The 17,217-nt window shown below is 50.4% G+C and overlaps 1 protein-coding gene across 1 annotated transcript; it reads right to left on the bottom strand.

Moving 5' to 3' along the window:
• Nucleotides 1-3,154: 3,154 nt before the first annotated feature.
• Nucleotides 3,155-5,163, bottom strand: DLX2 (distal-less homeobox 2). The gene is made up of 3 exons (XM_055574729.1): nucleotides 4,764-5,163; nucleotides 4,078-4,262; nucleotides 3,155-3,565 (listed from the first exon to the last, which is right to left on the bottom strand). The coding sequence occupies exons 1-3, from the start codon at nucleotides 5,161-5,163 to the stop codon at nucleotides 3,155-3,157; spliced, it is 996 nt and encodes a 331-aa protein (XP_055430704.1).
• Nucleotides 5,164-17,217: the final 12,054 nt, after the last annotated feature.

Raw genomic sequence — 17,217 nt, 5'->3', positions numbered from 1 at the left:
TGTCTGCTGCAGATCCTCGACACCAGCCAATTTACTGCCCCGTCTCTCCTCGCTAGTTTCAGGAGGGGGAGGGGAGTGCGCGCAAAGGAGGGGAGGGCATAGTCAACCGCAGAAAGAAGGCTGGCACCGGCTACTGGCACTCAAAGAAAACCACAGAATGTGGCGGTGGAAGGCGGGGGGAGGAAGGGTAGCAGGAATGGGGGTCTGCTAGGCGCCGACTGCTTAGGGAAGTCAGAATCGTGGGGTCAATGAGCGTCATCCCGGGCTTTCCCAGCCCTGAAAAACAATGCAGGAATGCAAACGGACACTTGACTGAGCAGCCTCCCTGCCTTCCCCAGAGCCCCAGCTCCGTGGACCATGCTCTGTTGTAAATCAGATTTGATGCAGGCATCAAATCAATCTGGTCAGAAAAGTCAAGATTCTTCTCAGGGATGCCTCGAAGGTCACCCTTGTCCCACGTCTCTTTTTTGGCAGAGATTAGTTGAAGACACACAACAAGGATGGCCTGGCAGAGAGGAGCTCTGCATCTGGCAAGGAGGGCTGTCTGACTTGCCCCCAGCCTCCTCGCCAGTGGACACTGACCGCTTCAGAGGGTTCTCATACAGGAAGGGGCCAGAGCTCTCACAGCCCTAGAATGCTGTTCTCCCACACTAGGTGAAGTTGGAAAGGACTCTGGGTAAAACTCTGGACCTCATAATTGCAGGCAAAAGTAAAACCTCACTATTTGGAGGCATTGGGGTAAAACTATGCTGTGCTGTGCTAAGTCGTTTCAGCCATGTCTGACTCTGTGCAACTCTATGGACTATAGCCTGGCAGGCTCCTCTGTCCATGGGATTCTCCAGGCAAGAATACTGGAGTGGGTTGCCATGCCCTCCTCCAGGAGATCTTCCCGACCCAGGGATTGAACTCACCTCTCTTAAGTCTCCTGCACTGGCAGGTGGATTCTTTACCACTGGCGCCACCTGGGAAGCCCATATACTACTATACTGCTAAGCAAAATTTTATTGCGCATTATATACCATGTTACATCATTGCCTGGTTAAATGCTCACAACTCTGACATAGCTATTATTATCTGTTCCATCTTATCGGTCTGCAAAAAGCACAAAAAGTTTAAGTGGGTAGCCTAAAGTCACCCAGTGATTGAAGTCAAGAAGTTTCCAAGTATAGGCCTTAGTGCTTTCAAGGAAAAACAAAACAAACTTTTAGTTCTGCAGACTTTTAGGTCTGCATTACACACCTACCCCGGGCCTTTGAAGGAAATGCCAGAAATTAGGGTCACTTCCAAAGCTGGACACTAGCTGTGTGGGACCCAAGGTGGAAAGCAGAGATGAATCACCTTTGGACCTTTCCCCTCGGAGATGGTGAGGTGGAGCATCTGTGAATGGTGCCGATGCCACAGCAATTTGCACCGGTCTCCACGGGAAAGTGCATGAATTTGTGTCAGTGTGATTCGTATGTGATAGTATGGATGTGCTTGTGAGAGTCACAGTGTGTGCGTGTGCTGCGTGTGTGCTAGCGCAGCCCTGTGTGCCCGTGGTGGCCCCGCATTCCCAGTCTCCTGAGAGCCTGGGTGACTCACTGAGTTCTCCACTCAGTCAGCCCCAGAAGAGCTGCAGGGCAAACGGAGGGGAGGGTCCGAAGCAGGGGTCTGACCCGGCTTCGGCAGGTTCCCCGGGGCGGCGGCCTGAGTGTACTGCCCGGCCAGCACCGCGGGCGCGGGGGCGGCTGAGACCGCCCAGACGCGGGGCTGTGGCGCTGGCGCCGGCGCCGGAGGGGCCGGGCGGGTGGAGGCTGGAGCCACCCGGCGCTGAGTGACTCACCGCGCCGAGAGCTGGCGAACCTCGAGCCGGGACTCGCATGCGGGCAGAGCAGGAACCCTCGCGGCGGCCCTGCGCTGAGTGCGCCTGTCCTCGCCTCGCCGCACCTCACCGCAACTCGCAGCCTATCACTCTTGACCGACCCAGTTCCCCCCTGGGCAGCAGCTCGAGCTTCCAGGTTGTGACACCAGGGAAAAAGTGCACACATCCAATGAAAACAATAATTTATTTAAATAATCTCTTCATATTGTAAAATCAACATTAAGAGCATGTTGTTTTCATAATAAATAACCCCAAAATACCTTTCATTTCAAGAACAAAGACTTTAGGATAAGATAAATCCAAATCAGTAGCTTAAACTGAGAAAATCTTCCAAGGGAAAAAGAAAACGGAGGGGTGCTGAGGTCACTGCTAAACCGCAGTTTTCACAAGTGGGGGTTTACAAAAAAATGTCTGAAAAGATGAGTATGTTTATACAAATAAATCAGTGGGAAAATCTGCACAGACACGTTTATTTACAAACGCTATGTCCAAGTCCAGGCTAATACTCCTGAATAGGTTTTAAAAAAGATAAGTTAAACACATTTTTTTTTTTGCAGTGTCCACATATTAAAAAATCGTTTTTCCCCAACATCAAAATGAGGTCATCCGCAAAGGCACCTAAACTTTTAAAAAAATAAAAATAAAAAAACTCCACTGGTGAAGGATGAGGAGAGAGCTAAGGGAGGGAGGGGAGCGTTCCTGGGAGGAGAGCTAAGTCGGGGGAGGGACGCGGGCTCCAAGTGTTGGCAACAGCCGGGCAGAAAAAAAAGCGGCGGGCCGTCGGGGTCAAGGGGGCGTGTGTGTGTGTGTGTGGGGGGGGGGCGTTGGGCAGGCAGGCAGGACCCGGGAGGTCAATAACCCCAGAGGACAGGAGCTGAGCCTGGGGGCGGGCGAGGAGAAAGGAGCCTCAGAGGGCCCGGGCAGCCTCTCGGGCGGGGGAGGCCTCCCTCTCCGGGACTCAGCTCGCGGCCCGCGGCGAAAACGGCGCCGGGCTGCCTCGCCGGGCGCGGAGGGGAGGGGAAGCTAGTCTGAGGCGGGGCTCGGGTCGGCAAGGCCGCCGTGGCAGGGTTTCTCCCGCGGATGCCGGGTTTCTCCGAGAGGAGCCAGGAGGGCGAGAACACGCCTTCCAGTCCCCGAGGGTAGCAGGGCCTGGGGGCAGGCCATCTCGGGCCGCCACCTCCGCGAGTGGCGGGTGGCATCCTCGGGCCGGACGGAAGGACCCTCTGGCTCTGGGGACGAGGAGTGAGGATAACTGGTCTCTGCACTCTCAGTCTCTGGCGCGGTCTCCGGGGGTTAGAAGATCGTTCCGGCGCTCACCGGGGCGCCCCCGCCGCCACCGTGGTGGTGATGGTGGTGGTGGTGTGGCTGCGGGGTTTGCGTCGGGTGCAGCAGCGGCGCGGCGGCCTGCAGGTGCGAAGCGGAGCCGGAGGCTTGGTGGTACCACGGGTAGTTGCCCAGGAACGCCGAGGCCGCGCTGCTTGGGCTGGACCCGGAGCTGCCCGCCCCGCTGCCGCCGCTGCCCGGGCCGCCGCCGCCGCCCCCCATCCGCTGCGGCGCGCCGAAGTCCCAGGAGGCCGGCGCCGAGGCCGGCGGCGAAGCACAAGGTGGCGAAGCGCTGGCCCCCGGGTGCTGCTCCGAAGGGATCTCACCGCTTTTCCACATCTTCTTGAACTTGGATCGGCGGTTCTGGAACCAGATTTTGACCTTTGTGGAAAAGGGACCTGAGCATTAGTGGAGGAAACTCGGCCTGGGATAGGGGAAGGGAAGAAATTTAGGAAGACCGCCGCTAAGGGGCGCGGGGTGGGAGTGGGGTGGATTGTCAGCCTGGGCAGGTAACCGGATCACGTGCTGCAGCCTTGGAGGCTGTGTCTGTTCCTAGGAGCGGTATTCTCAAAACAACAATAACAACAAACCGAGACAGCCGATGTGTGTGCACCGAGACTGATGGTGACCGCGGAGGGGGTCAAGAGGGCCAACTGTTGTACCCGTTTAGTCAGCAGTGCGCAGAAGGACAACTTGGCACGGGATTTCTGCCCACACTGGCACTTCCCTTCCATCACATCACCTGGGGGATGTCAGCTTCGGGCGTAAAAGGTCCAAGGCGCGGCCTCGAAATTCTTAAAATTACTTAAGAAAAACATAGTCCTCAACCTGCCTGCTTCCCGGCCATCCCAGGCCAGTGCCCTCCTCATGCCTCCCAGGCCGTGAACCCTCACCTGAGTCTGGGTGAGGCCCAGAGACGCCGCCAGCTCAGCTCGCTCGGGAAGTGCCAGGTATTGAGTCTTTTGGAAACGCCGCTGAAGAGCCGCCAGCTGGAAACTGGAGTAGATGGTTCGAGGTTTCCGGACTTTCTTTGGCTTCCCGTTTACTATCCGGATTTCAGGCTCGAGGTCTTCCTTCTCTGCAATGAAATGGAATCGTGAGAAACATGCAACCGTGGGAGCCCACGAGTGCCCGCCCGGAGGGAGGGTAAAGTGGAACTTTGCCTAAGCCGGGAGGCGGGCTATTGGAGACGCTGCTTTGCGCTCTGGCGCAACTTTGCAACGCTCCGACCCATGCCGCCAACGAACCCGGGAGCTGGCCCTTCCTGAGAAGGGGAAGACCGGCGCAAACCTTGGAGAGAGGAGCAGCAGGTGGTAGGGAAATGAGGCTACCGTGAGGCATGCACCTCGGCTGACGAGGCCGCCTGGTGACACCACCTGAGGTCCCACCTCCTGAGGGACGTATCCGGTGACCCTCGGCCGATTGAAGATTTAGGAGGGTAAAGGGCGCGAGGCGAGCAGGGAGCAAGCAATGTGAAAGGCCAGGGCTCCAGATAGATCCCGCCCCAAACTTTTTTATCCGCCCCCACCCCCCAGTAACTAGACCGATTTGGCACCCGTGATGCCAACTTTAAGCATACCAGGTTCGTTGTTGGCCGGGGACGAACTGGTCCCGTAGGGCGCGTAAGAGGTGTAGGCGGCGGTGTAGCCCAGATCGTAGCCGCTCTTGGCTGAATACGGGACGTTGTTGAGGCCGCTGGCGTGGTACTGATAGGAACCCATGTGCGCGTAGGGCGAGCCGCTGCCGCCGCCGCCGCCGCCGCCCGCCGGGTGTTGTTGGTTGGTGTAGTAGCTGCTGTCGGTAGCTGTGGACACCGGGAGAGTGGGCGACTCCTGAGGCTTGTGGAGGCTGCTGCCGTTGCTGCCGCCGGGGCCAGCGCCGCCGCCGCTCGGGGGCTGCTGGTGCTGGTGGTACGTGCTGGAGGCCGTGATCTGGGTCGAGTGCATATCAGCCACCAGACTGTCAAAGACTCCAGTCATCCTGGCCCGGGACGGCAAAGAGCAGGGGTGGCGGGCGCGAGGGGGGTAGCGAGGCGCCTCCTCCGTCTCTCTCTGTCCCCTCCAGCAGCCAATGTAATTACAGAGGGGGAGGGGGGAGGAAAACAAGAAATGTAGCAACGGTCTAGGCAACTCCTCCTCCGGGGGAGGCGATCACCGTGCACTGCTCGGGACAGCTGCCGCCGGCCGCATCCTCTCTCCGCCTCTCGGGCTGCTCGGCTCCTTGCCCAGCGCGGGCTCGGGCGGGGGGCGGAAAGCGGAGGGGGCAGGGGTGGCGGGGCCTGGCCTGGGCTCCAGGAGGAGGTGGGAGCAGGTGAGCAGCCCCGAGCGGCTTTACGATTGTCTGTGGGGCGGGCTCCTGCAGGGTGGGCATTTAACACTCATCACGTGAGCTCAGGCGACGTCACCTAGCAACGGCCAATCCGAGGCTCCCGGCCACACGGCTTCTGGCGCCCTGGAACGCCGGACCGGGGTGGGGGTGGGGGGGCGGTGTCATAGGGCGGGCGCTGCGGCTGCTGCGGTCCTGGGTGCAGACAGGCTGCTGCCTAATGTGAGACGAGAGGCTGGAAGGCGGGGGACGGTGGGGAGTCAAGGTGGCCGATGGCAGGAGAACAGAAGGCGTGAAGACGGAGACGATCATTTCGCCTCTGAGGAAGAAGAAATGGGGTCTTCCATCCCATTTTGTGTACAAGTGTCGATCAATGCCAGTGATTCCTACTTTCACGTCCGAGGTCAGCATTCAGATATTAATCGAAATAAAGCGATCCCGAGACCGCGGCCAGTTCCAGCTCCGCTTTTCCTCGAAGGGTCTGACATTTACGGTTGTCAGCCCCTAGACACTTGACATAGCCAACTGATTTAAATTAACCATAATACCTGCTTCCTAACCAACCCAGAGGGATATTAAAACAATTAATACGGTAATATTTAAACTATTTTCTTTGTTCCTTGAGAGAAGAGCTATATAAATTCAAAGATATTATTGCTAATGATATATTTGAAACCATTTTCCCTGTATACTTTTCTGACACAGGGAATTACGTGTATTTGATGGCTAATTGACAACCAAAACATGATCCCGGTGATTTCCTCTCTAGGTTGGAAAGCTAGACCAGACTGATCACATGGCCTTTCAAGTTCATTCTAACTCTAAATTCCATATTTTTACGAAAAAAGAAATGGGATAATACTTTGGTGAGAGTGTTGTCTTGATATTACAAATCTTAGTAAACTTACAGAAGCAAATAGAAAAGTTTTATCTCATGTACTTAAGACTTTTAAAAGTTATTTTCATCTCAGGATCCTATTTGACCCTATCGCTGCAATTTATTTTTCTTTTAAATCTGGTAGCCACTTCTGTATCTGTTTCCTCGTGGTTGGAAACCATGGCCAGGTGTTGAGGGACACTCGCCGGTACTGGACTCCCCAGTTCCTGCCTTGTGGCGCCACCTGGTGGAGGTGTTCGTGATTACGGTGGACCCAGTAGACAGTCTAATGACGCCGAGGCGCCAGCCTCTGAAACCCCCCAAAAGAACAAAATAGTAATTAAAAGCCACAAAATTGTGCTAGTGCGTGCCATCTGAAGCACCCCGTCCTAAAGACATAACAGGTCGCTGAAAGAACTTGTTACAACAACTGCCTAATGGAAAACAAGTTGATACTTTGAAAAAATATCTTTGGTTTTCTTCCTCAGAAAAAGCAAGTGTGTAATTAAAACTCCAGCATCCACAGAGCTCACTCTCCGCGGAATAGTGAGGAAGGTAATCCGCCTTCAAATCTGCCTGGATTTAATTCCCAGCCGTCCTTTTGGTTACAAAAGACCCCTAGATGGAGAAGGGTGAGCAGGTTTAGAAAGCCTTAGGAGGTGGGGCTCACCACTGGGGCGCAGCTTGCTGCTTTGGGGGGTCCAGTCACAAACTTAACCTCTTGATAAGTAATGAAGCCTGCTTTTTGGTGTCTTCACACCACATGACGAATCTTTCTGTCGTCACAGTGATAGCTGTTTTGACCTAAGGCAGAAACTTGTTTTCCTATTGAAAATGAAACATAAAATATCCAATTTCCATAGTCTTGACTCTCTCTGTTCCTTTGGTCCCACCAGACTTTTTCATGGTGGCAAGTGTGTTGAATTTTATTAACCGTGAGAACCTGCATTAATGGCATGAAGTCTAGGTCAGCTGAGATCTGGAAAATGGCATCTTCCTGGAAGGAAATATGACCCCAGTTCCCCTTTAACTGGAAAACAAGGGACTTGTGTGTGTGGGAGAAAAGACCAGAGGCAATGAGCAAAGAGAGAGAGAGAGTGACGCAGAATTTAAAACTGCATTTGGAGAATCAAGTAAAGACCTGAGATGTTAATTCTGATAATCCAGGCACAAATCTGGGTTTACCTAAATTATCTGATCGCTGCATCACAATATCCAAATGATTTCCTCCCTTTGGCCTAAAGTCAGGGAGGCAGTACTGTAGAGAATTGATACTCTCTTCAGCAATTCAGAGTTAGGGGCATGCCTCTCTCCATAATGATTGGAGAGGAGTTTAGCGGGGCTCAGACCGAGTTTTGGGGTAATTAGACATGTCTTCTTGCCGCCAAAATTCGTCCTCCACCTCAAGGCACCCTCCTTCCCGTTTTCTGCTTTCAGTTTTCTAGAGACGGATGGGGGAAGGAGGGGGCTCAGTGTCTCCGCTCTGGTCTTGTATGTTCCACATCATCGCTGAGACCTTCCTGCTTTGGATTCCAGGCCCACCAGGGTGTCCCCATGGCACTTTATCTGGTCACAGAGTCTCACCGTCTCCTTCCTTGGGAGCCTTGTGACAGCCCTTGCAGACAAGGACGTAATCATCGTTCCCATTGTACACAGGAACACTGAGGCTCCAGGGTAGAAACGACTTCCTTCAAGTTAAGTACACCTCCTTTCTCTGTTGCCATAGTGTAAACCGCAGGGTATTTACTGTAAGCCTCGGTTGAACAGCTGCCGATCTCCGGAAGACAGCGAGCGGCTCTTTGAACAGGTCTGCTGCGCCTAGCTTTCAGTTCCTGCCCCACCGCTGGCCTGGGTCAGGAGTCCAGGGCGTCGCCTGGCTCGGCGCATAGTGTCTGCGGGACCACTGGGCGTCCTCCATTACACAGAAAGCCAACTCCGAGGGGTGCCCTGGGGGAGAGGATGCCCCCTGCCGGCAGAGGGTGGGCGCCCGAGGGCCGTTCGTGCGCAGCCAGGACAGTCACATTCTCATTCACCTACTTCGCTCGGGGTCACACACGCTGCTGCTAGACTGCCCTCTGTCCCCACTTTGCCGTCGAGGGTCCCAGGGACACGGATTTCCGGGCCATTGGTCCGAGAGGCGTTCTTTCGTGTTTTTGTTCCCAAGGTATTACCTCTAGGGTCCTGCAATTTCAGGTCTTTGGGGAATTCGTCACAGACCTCGGGAGAGGGTTTGGTTTCTGGGAACTGCTCATCTCCATCTTTTCAGGAGCAGCCTGGCCGTTGCATCTTCTGGGGCCCAACTCTCGCTCAATCTTTTCGCTTCACTCGTGTCCTCGACCTGGTTCCATCCCCCACCCCCACCCCCAGCCCTTAACGAGGCCTCGAGGGACTCCTGGTGTGGCCAGCCCCTCCCAGCCCCTCTGGTCTGTAGGCAGCAGGGATCAATGTTCTTGAATCCCACACATTTGCGTCTCCCTTGCAAAGACTCGAGGAGAGGACATAGTAGACACACTCTGACTGGAAGGAAAAAACCCTCTGGAAAATTTTTCGGGGACTGCGCCTGGGGCCCAGGGTCCGTGCAGAGAGTAGATGGCCTTCGGGTCGTCTGCCCTGTGCTGCCCTGGCAGCCCCCAGCCACATCTTCATCTCACCTCTCCAGTCTTCACTCACAGACTCTGGCGTTTCCGCTCCTTTGGCGGCCCCTCGCCTTACCTCTCCTTCCCCGGCCTTCTCCATGAGCTTGAGTGTCTCAGCCAGCCAGTCCTGCTGACCGCTTACCATGCCGGGTACCTTGCCAGCTATTGGGAGTGCCTGTCTCCCAGTACCTTACAGTCTCGTGGAAAAAACACGTATTGCCATGACTAATAGTGATGGCCAGCATTTATTTCTTGAGCGTTTCAGGATCGCCAGTTCTGCCAAGGACTGAGCCCAGGGAACCGTCTTATGTGGTCGGAACACAATTATCCAAATCGCGGAAACCAAGGCTTAGAGACTTTTTTTTTTTTTTTTTTTTTTGCTTCAGGAAACGTAGCGACGTCAGAAACTGCAGGTCCGGGCCACAGAGGCAAGGCCGCTGTCACCCGAGGCCGAGTTTCAGGCCTGGGGGTCCTGGGCAGGGGCTCCGAGGCAGCGGCGCCAGGGGTGGACTGGACGGAGCTTCTCCCGGAGAGTAGGCTGCGCCGGCCCTGCCCGGAGGGGCCCCAGCGGACTAGGGAGACCCCCGGAACACACTCGAGGAGCCCTGTAGGGGGCGCGAGGGGAAGGCGGGCGCCCCCTCCCGCCTCGCCCGCGAACCCCAGCTCCTAGCCCCGTGTTCTGTCCCCGCCGAGTTTGCGCACCTGAGCCCCCTGCTCTAGTGGGTAAACGCGAAGGGCCTGGCGAGAGCGAGCGAACGCTCGGCGTTCACGGCCGCGACCCGCTGCGTCCTGGCGCTGGGTGCTCAGTTCAGCGTGCTTCTTTTAGAACTTTCAGGCCAATTTCCCGGACTACCTTCTAGGTCTTCCTGAACCAGATCCAAGCCCCTGTCGCTTTATCGCCTATTCCGCGGTTAAAGCAAAGAGAGAGAAAGCGGCGTTTCCTGACCCGACCAGGGCGCCCACAATGGGCGAAGGGTTCCCCGGGCTCAGAGGCGCTGCCAGGGCCGGACACTCGGCAAGGCGGGCAAATGTCAGTGGGCGAGAGGGACGCCTCCTCCTTCCGCGGCTAGAAGCTTCAGATCTCAGGCCCGGCAGGCGGGCCATGCGCGCTGACGGAGTAAGTTATCCCCTCATCCCCACCCCCTTCCCCAACTCCGATCCCCAGCTCAGTACGCTGGGACCTTCACTTTCAGCTGCAGCCACGTGGCATGATAAAAGCTGTGCAAACAGATGGCCTTCAACAAGGTTTATTCTTGAAGCTGAAAGGAAAACAGTCTCTGACATGCCCTGCCCTCTGCCCGGGGCTCGGTACAGCAGACGCCGCAGGGAGTGTTAGAGCCGGGCGAGCTCAGGTGCGGGCGCTCGCGGGCTGCATGCGGGGCTGGCCGGGGAAAGCTACTTTCATTCTAGAACTTTCTGCCCTCTGAGGTGCCCAGCCACGGCTGGCTGCTGCCTGTCTGGTTGAAAGGGCAACTCTTCCCATAAGAGGGGCGGAAGTGAACCTCTCCATATGTACGCGCCCAAACTCGACGGTTACCCCCCGAAGCTCATGCGGGGGTTGTCATAGCTTGCTTCCGAAACTTTCAGAGCCAGTTTCGCCTTTTGCCTTACTGATCTTAGACTTTAATTCAGGTCTGATTCACTTTATTGTCTATTCAGTGGTTAAAGCGTCCCCTTCTTCCCCCACCAGCACCAAACAGGAAAACAACTTGGAAGGGAGCTTTGAAACTTAAAGTATCTTTTTGGGTGCTCGGATTCCTTTTTCTCCACCCCCGCCCACGCCCACCGCTCATCACACACTAAAGAGTTGTGCCGTGTCCTGCGGATGCAAAGAGGATGTGCTTGCAGACTCCATGTCTCTGGAGCCAGACTTTGTTGGGCTGAACCGCTGCTGGTACTGTGTGACCTTGGGGCAAGGACTTCATTTTTCTGTGCTTCACTGTTTGCATCTGTAGAATGCGAGTAATAATACCTTTCGAGGGCGAGGGGCAAAACAGGTGAAGAGGGTTGAGGTATAAAATAAGTTACAGGGATATAATGTGTAGCACAGGGAATATAGCCAGTATTTTATAATAAGTATATAGGGAATATAATTTATAAAAATGCTGAGTCATTTGTTGTAAACCTGAAACTGACATAATATTGTAAGTCAACTATACTTAAATAAAAAGCAAAAACAAGCAAACAAACAAAAAACCAATACCTTCCTCCTAGGATTATTGCCTGGGAATAATGGGCTTCACTGGTGGCTCAGAGGTTAAAGCGTCTGCCTCCAATGCTGGAGACCCGGGTTCGATCCCTGGGTCGGGAAGACCCCCCTGAAGAAGGAAATGGTAACCCACTCCAATATTCTTGCCTGGAGAATCCCATGGACAGAGAAGCCTGGTAGGCAACTGTCCACGGGGTCACAAAGAGTTGGACACGACTGAGCGACTTCACTTTCACTTTCTTGTCTGCTGCCCATGTATGTGAAGAACTGGGCATTCTCTGGTCTAGGCACTGCAGGCTCTAAGAGGCCAAGGCAAGGGTGTTGCCGGGTTTTCTTCTCCAGTGCATAAGGACTTCTTCTCCAGGCAGAGGGCTGAGAGCAGAGGAGGCCTGCTGACTCCAGTGGACAAGAGCAGGCTGGGGATATAGGCATCTGCCTATATCCGCAGTGCATGGCCCATGTGTCTTAAGGAGACGTCAGGAGCTGGGATGGGGGACCGCAGGGCTGCCTGCAGCACAGAATTTAGGAAAGGCTCTGAAGGCTGTTCCTGACCCATGTGGCATTGCTCTGCCCTCATTCAGTCCCCTGGGCAGAGCCCAACTGTGCAGAGCCTTAAGTACTTTCCATGTGTGGCGTACCCAGGCTGCTTCTATACCTCTTTGAAACTGAAGAGGGGGATGAAGAAGAGCCCTGCAGTTTGTTCATAAGAAGCCCTCTATAGCTATGTCCAGCTCCTTGCATCCTTTTGAAATAAGAGGAAACATTGCTGTTTTAAAAATTACAGAGTAATTTGTAAGAGAAGCAAACAGTATTAGAAATATATTGGAGTGGTTTAAAGTATAGACTCTGGGCTCCATTTCTTTCTTTCTTTTTTTTTAAAGACTATATCCCCCACCTATCTTTATTTCTTTTTTAAAAAAATTTTTCTTTATTTGACTGCTCTGGGTCTTAGTTGTGGCATATGGGATCTAGTTTCCTGACCAGGGATAGGATTCAGGTCCCCTGCATCAGGACCTCAGAATCTCAGCCACTGGACCACTAGGGAAGTCATTTTGCTAGTTGTGTAACCTTGGGAAAATTACTTAACTACGCTGTGCCTCAATTTAGTGTTTAATCAGAATAAAACCTCATCATTTGGGATAGTGATGGAAAATTGTGGAATAGATCAAGTGCTGTCTGCCCAAATCTGATTTTTTGGGGGAACACAGCTAGACCACCATTTCCACATGACCCTTGCAGTTAGATTAAAGATGTAATTCAATTCTAGGCAATCGATGGACCAGAGTCACTCGTGCCCCTCTTTGGATGCGACATTGAAGACAGAGTTGAGACTCTGCCCTGCTCCTGTTCCACTGGATGGAACCAGAGTCAACTATGCAGATGACATGGCCCTAGGGTAATCACTCAGAGGAATCTCTCCTAAGGAATCTTCAATACTTGCCTTGAAGGGTTACCTGGCCAAGAAATAAACTTCTCATATTTTAAGCTCCTGACTTTTGGGATTTAAAAAATATATTTATAGCAGCCTAACTACTGTAACTAATATGACCTTAGAGTCAGTATATGATGACTTTGTCAGCAAGTTACACAAAGGAAAAAAAACCAAAAACCCAGAACGTATTTTATCTGTGAAAGCTAGAGATGGAATTAGAAACTAAGTGTAGAACTCAAACCATCTGATTCCTCGGTGTATTCAGTCCATGAATAGAAATAGGTCAGCGCAGCTCGTTGTTCTCATTAGGAACTTAAGTCTTAAGATGATCATTGTTGAGGTCCTGGCAAGTCTAAGTCTAAATCATATGTGTTTCTTTTTAAAGGTGACAGGCTGCAGAAGTTTTGTCACCCTGCTACGTGTGGCCCTCCTCTTCATGTCATTGTCAGTCTTGCTTTTGGCACGTGCTTATTACTCTTAGGATTCGTCATGAGGCAATAAGCCCACTTCTATTGCAGTTGTTTTGGATCCACAGTATTGCATTCTCTTGGCAGAACTCAGTTAGCCTTTGCCTTGCTTCATTTTGTCTCCAAGGCCAAATTTGCCTGTTATGCCAGGTATCTCTTGGCTTCCTACTTTTGCATTCCAATACCCAGTGATGAATAGAACATCTTTTTTTTTTTTTTGGGTGTTAGTTCTAGGAGGTTTCCTAGGTCTTTGTAGAACTGATCAACTTCAGCGTCTTTGGCATAGATGGTAGGGATATAGACTTGGATTACTGTGATGTTGAATGGCTTGCCTTGGAAATGAACTGAGATCATTCTGTCATTTTTGAGGTTGTGCAGAGTACTGTCTGTCAGACTCTTTTGTTGATTATGAGGGCTGTTCCATTTCATCTATGGGATTCTTGCCCACAGTAGTAGATATAATGGTTATCTGAATTAAATTTGCCCATTCTGGTCCATTTAGTTTACTGATTCCTAAGATGTCAATGTTTATTCTTACCATCTCCTGCTTGACCACATCCAATTTACTTTGATTCATGGACCTAATATTCCAGGTTCTTGGGCAATACTGTTCTTTGCAGCATTAGATTTTACTTTCATCACCAGACATATCCACAACTGAGCATCGTTTCCACTTTGGCCCAGCCGCTTCATTCTTTCTGAGGCTGTTAGTAGTTCTCCTCCGCTCTTCCCCAGTAGCATACTGGACACCTTCAGACCTGGGGACTCATCTTTCAGTGTCATATCTTTTTGTCCTTTTATACAAAAGGTTCCTGAGGTCTCACAACAAGTATACTGACCTGGTTTGCCATTTCCTCCTCCAGTGGATCCCATTTTGTTAGAACTCTCCGCTGTGACTCATCTGTCTTGGGTCATACACGACAACACAACACGGCTACATAGCTACATGACTCATAGCTTCATCGAGTTATGCAAGTCCCTTCACCACAATTAGGCAGTGATCTGTGAAGAGAGTGTAAGCTAATGGGATGGGCCAAAATACAGGCAGTACAAAGGCAAGAGATACTGATAATGAAATAACTTCAGATAGGAAACACATTCATGTGGATGCATGGCAAAACCCACCACATATTGTAAAGTAATTATCCTCCAATTAAAATATATACAAATTAATTTAAAAAAAGAAAGGAAGCATGGCAGGAAACATCCCACTAAAAGGGCCCTAAAGGCTTTCTTTTAAGGAGAGTATATACAAACCTAAGTGAAAGGACTTTGAGATGTCGTTTTAGACCATTTCAAGGTAGTAGTTTTGCTTATTGCCTGGTTCTCAGCAGTGTTCTCCTTGCCTATGTCAAACTACATAGTTAAGTTTTAGGTGGATAATATGCTTTGATTCCATCCAGAACTGAGCAAAGTGTATTTCCTCCAGAAAAGTTTGACCACTAAGGAGTCACATGGACTGCTGCCACACCTAAGACTTTGATGACACCCAGAGATCATTTAACATAGTGTCTTCATCTACATCAGCCCAATTAGTAATAGAACCAACAAATTGTATGTTTTACTATAAGGAAAGTGCTGCTTTTTTTTTTTCAAACAGAACAAAATGTAATCATTTAGTCATAACATCAGTAACCCCCCAGACTCTTCACATCTTGTAAAGGAAGTGGCAGCTGAACTTTGCAGCCCCAATTGTGGGGCATATAGGATCTTAGTTCTCTGACCAGGGGTGAAACCCGTGGCCCCTGCAAAGTCCTAACCACTGGATCACCAGGGAAGACCCAAGCCCTGACTCTTGTACCCTAATAGTTTCTCCCTGGGCATGTCTCACTATATGGAGGAGTCCATAGCACTCTTTTTCCATTACACTTTTGATACTCTGACCGTCTGGTCTTATCCTAATCCAAAGTGTAGCTGGGGGAATCCTGACATGTTTAAACAAGGTTTTACTTAAGTCTTGGGATAATAGGGGAAAATAAACACCAAAAGTATCCTGGACCCAGATGGCCAAATGCTGTAAACTCTTTGTTGGTTTGGACCATCTGTATCTTATATGCAGGATCCCTTCACCTCGTGAGTGACTGAATGAGAAAAGTGACACATCAGAGACTTGAAGGGTAAATTAGACTAACTGCTACTGCTAAGTCACTTCAGTTGTGTCCGACTCTGTGCAACCCCATAGATGGCAGCCCACCAGGCTCCCCCATCCCTGGGATTCTCCAGCCAATAACACTGGAGTGGGTTGCCATTTCTTTCTCCAATGCACGGAAGTGAAAAGTGAAAGTGAAGTCGCTCAGTCGTGTCTGACTCTTAGCAACCCCATGGACTGCAGCCCACCAGGCTCCTCCGTCCGTGGAATTTTCCAGGCAAGAGTACTGGAGTGGGATGCCATTGCCTTCTCCAAAATTAGACTTAGCAAGGTAAAAAGTTGAGAAGAATATTATAGGAAGAAAGAATAACATGTGCAAATTTCAGAGTCTGAAAGGGATATTTGCAGACATGGAAGAAGATCAGTTGGGTTGGACCATGGTGCCTGAGAAGAGCGTGAAAGATGAAGCTGGCAAGGTAGGAAGGAGCTCAATCATGTAGGACCTAAGAGATTTTTGACCTAGGAACAATGGGAAAGCTAAAGGTTCAAAGGACTTAAAAAATTAAACTTCTTTTGATTTAATTATAGATTCCCATGCAGTTGTAAGAAATAACAGACATCTTTTGTACTCTTTACTCAGTTTTCTTCCAATGGCAAGGTCTTACAAAGTTATAGTATAAATCACAACCACTCCCACCTGCTTCTTGACCCCTCACAATGACTAAATCTGTTCTCCATTCCTATAATTTTTGTCATTTCAATAATGTTGTATAAATGGAATCATATGAAACCTTTGGGTTTGGCTTTTTTCATCAGCATAATTCTCTGAAGAGGATTCATCCAGATTGTATGTATCAATATTTTATAATTTAAAAAACTTGTTTAGTAAAGTGGTGTACTACTAGTTTAACCGTTCACCCCCTTTAAGACACCTGATTGTTTTCAGATTTGGTTATTATGAATGAAGCTGCTATGAATATGTGTGTATATGTTTTTGTGTTAACAAGGTCTTTGTTTCTCTGATATATATGGTCAGGGGTACTAATCCAATATGACTGTGTCTTTGTAAAAAGAAGAGATTAGGACACAGACACACACACAGAGGGAAGGCCATGTGAAGACACAGGGAGAAGACAGCCCTCTATAAGCCAAGGGGAGAGGCCTCAGAAGAAATCAACCCTCTGTTGGAGATGTTAGCAAAAGCAGAGTGATAATCATTTTGCAATATGCAAGTGTATCAAATGAAATTGTATATCTTAAACTTATACAATGTTATATGTGAAATATATCTCAATAAACCTGGAATGAAAAAAAGAAGCAGCTGACACCACTGACACTTTGATCTGTGATTCCTAGCGTCTGGAATGATAAGAAAACAAATGCCTGTTGTTTAAAGTGTTCTTTAAAAAAGAGAAGACAAGAAAACCTCTGCAACAGAGCCTATTAAGAGGATGATAAGACAAGCTACAGGGTGGGAAAAAATATCTGCAAATAACATATCCAACAAAGACTGGAATACATAACCAATCTCTGGTTCTTGGTTATGGTGGCCCTACAAATTAATACACTGCTGAATTGTTGAACAGAGTGGCTGTACCATTTCATATTCTCACTAGCACTGTATGAATTTAGTTTCTCATCTTTGACCTCACCAAATTCCATTAATTCTACTTCTTAAATATTTCTGGAATTCACTCATTTCTAACATTTTCTCTCTGTAGTTTAGCAACTAAATTACAGGGGAAAAAAATACTGGATTGCCATTGTAGTGATCATTACCACTCCTGTCACATTGCGTAATTATCAACTCTGAGTTTAGTTTTAAACAAAATAAGTTTGAGGTATCTCCATCAGTTACCTATTGCTGTCATAGTCTGCCCCCAAACTCAGCTTCGAGCAAACCCTGCACCAATGGTCTCCATGACCTCAGTCTGCTTGTGAGTTGGTTTATTTTCAAAGCCTAGGGACTCTATTTCCTCACTGGGGTATTCTGAGGAT

The sequence above is a fragment of the Bubalus kerabau genome, chromosome 3 (assembly GCF_029407905.1).
Source record: "Bubalus kerabau isolate K-KA32 ecotype Philippines breed swamp buffalo chromosome 3, PCC_UOA_SB_1v2, whole genome shotgun sequence".
Lineage (NCBI taxonomy): Eukaryota > Metazoa > Chordata > Mammalia > Artiodactyla > Bovidae > Bubalus > Bubalus kerabau.
Note: the sequence above shows the minus strand (reverse complement) of the source record. Positions and strands in the feature narration are given on the sequence as shown.

Bases quoted from the DNA above. Each gene is read 5' to 3' on its own strand.
- DLX2 (XM_055574729.1), bottom strand. From the start codon at position 5,163: ATGACTGGAGTCTTTGACAGTCTGGTGGCTGATATGCACTCGACCCAG. The intron at 4,263-4,763 runs GTATGCTTAAAG...ATTTCATTGCAG, and splicing joins CCCGGCCAACAACGAACCTG to AGAAGGAAGACCTCGAGCCT. The intron at 3,566-4,077 runs GTGAGGGTTCAC...TTTTCCACAAAG, and splicing joins TGGGCCTCACCCAGACTCAG to GTCAAAATCTGGTTCCAGAA.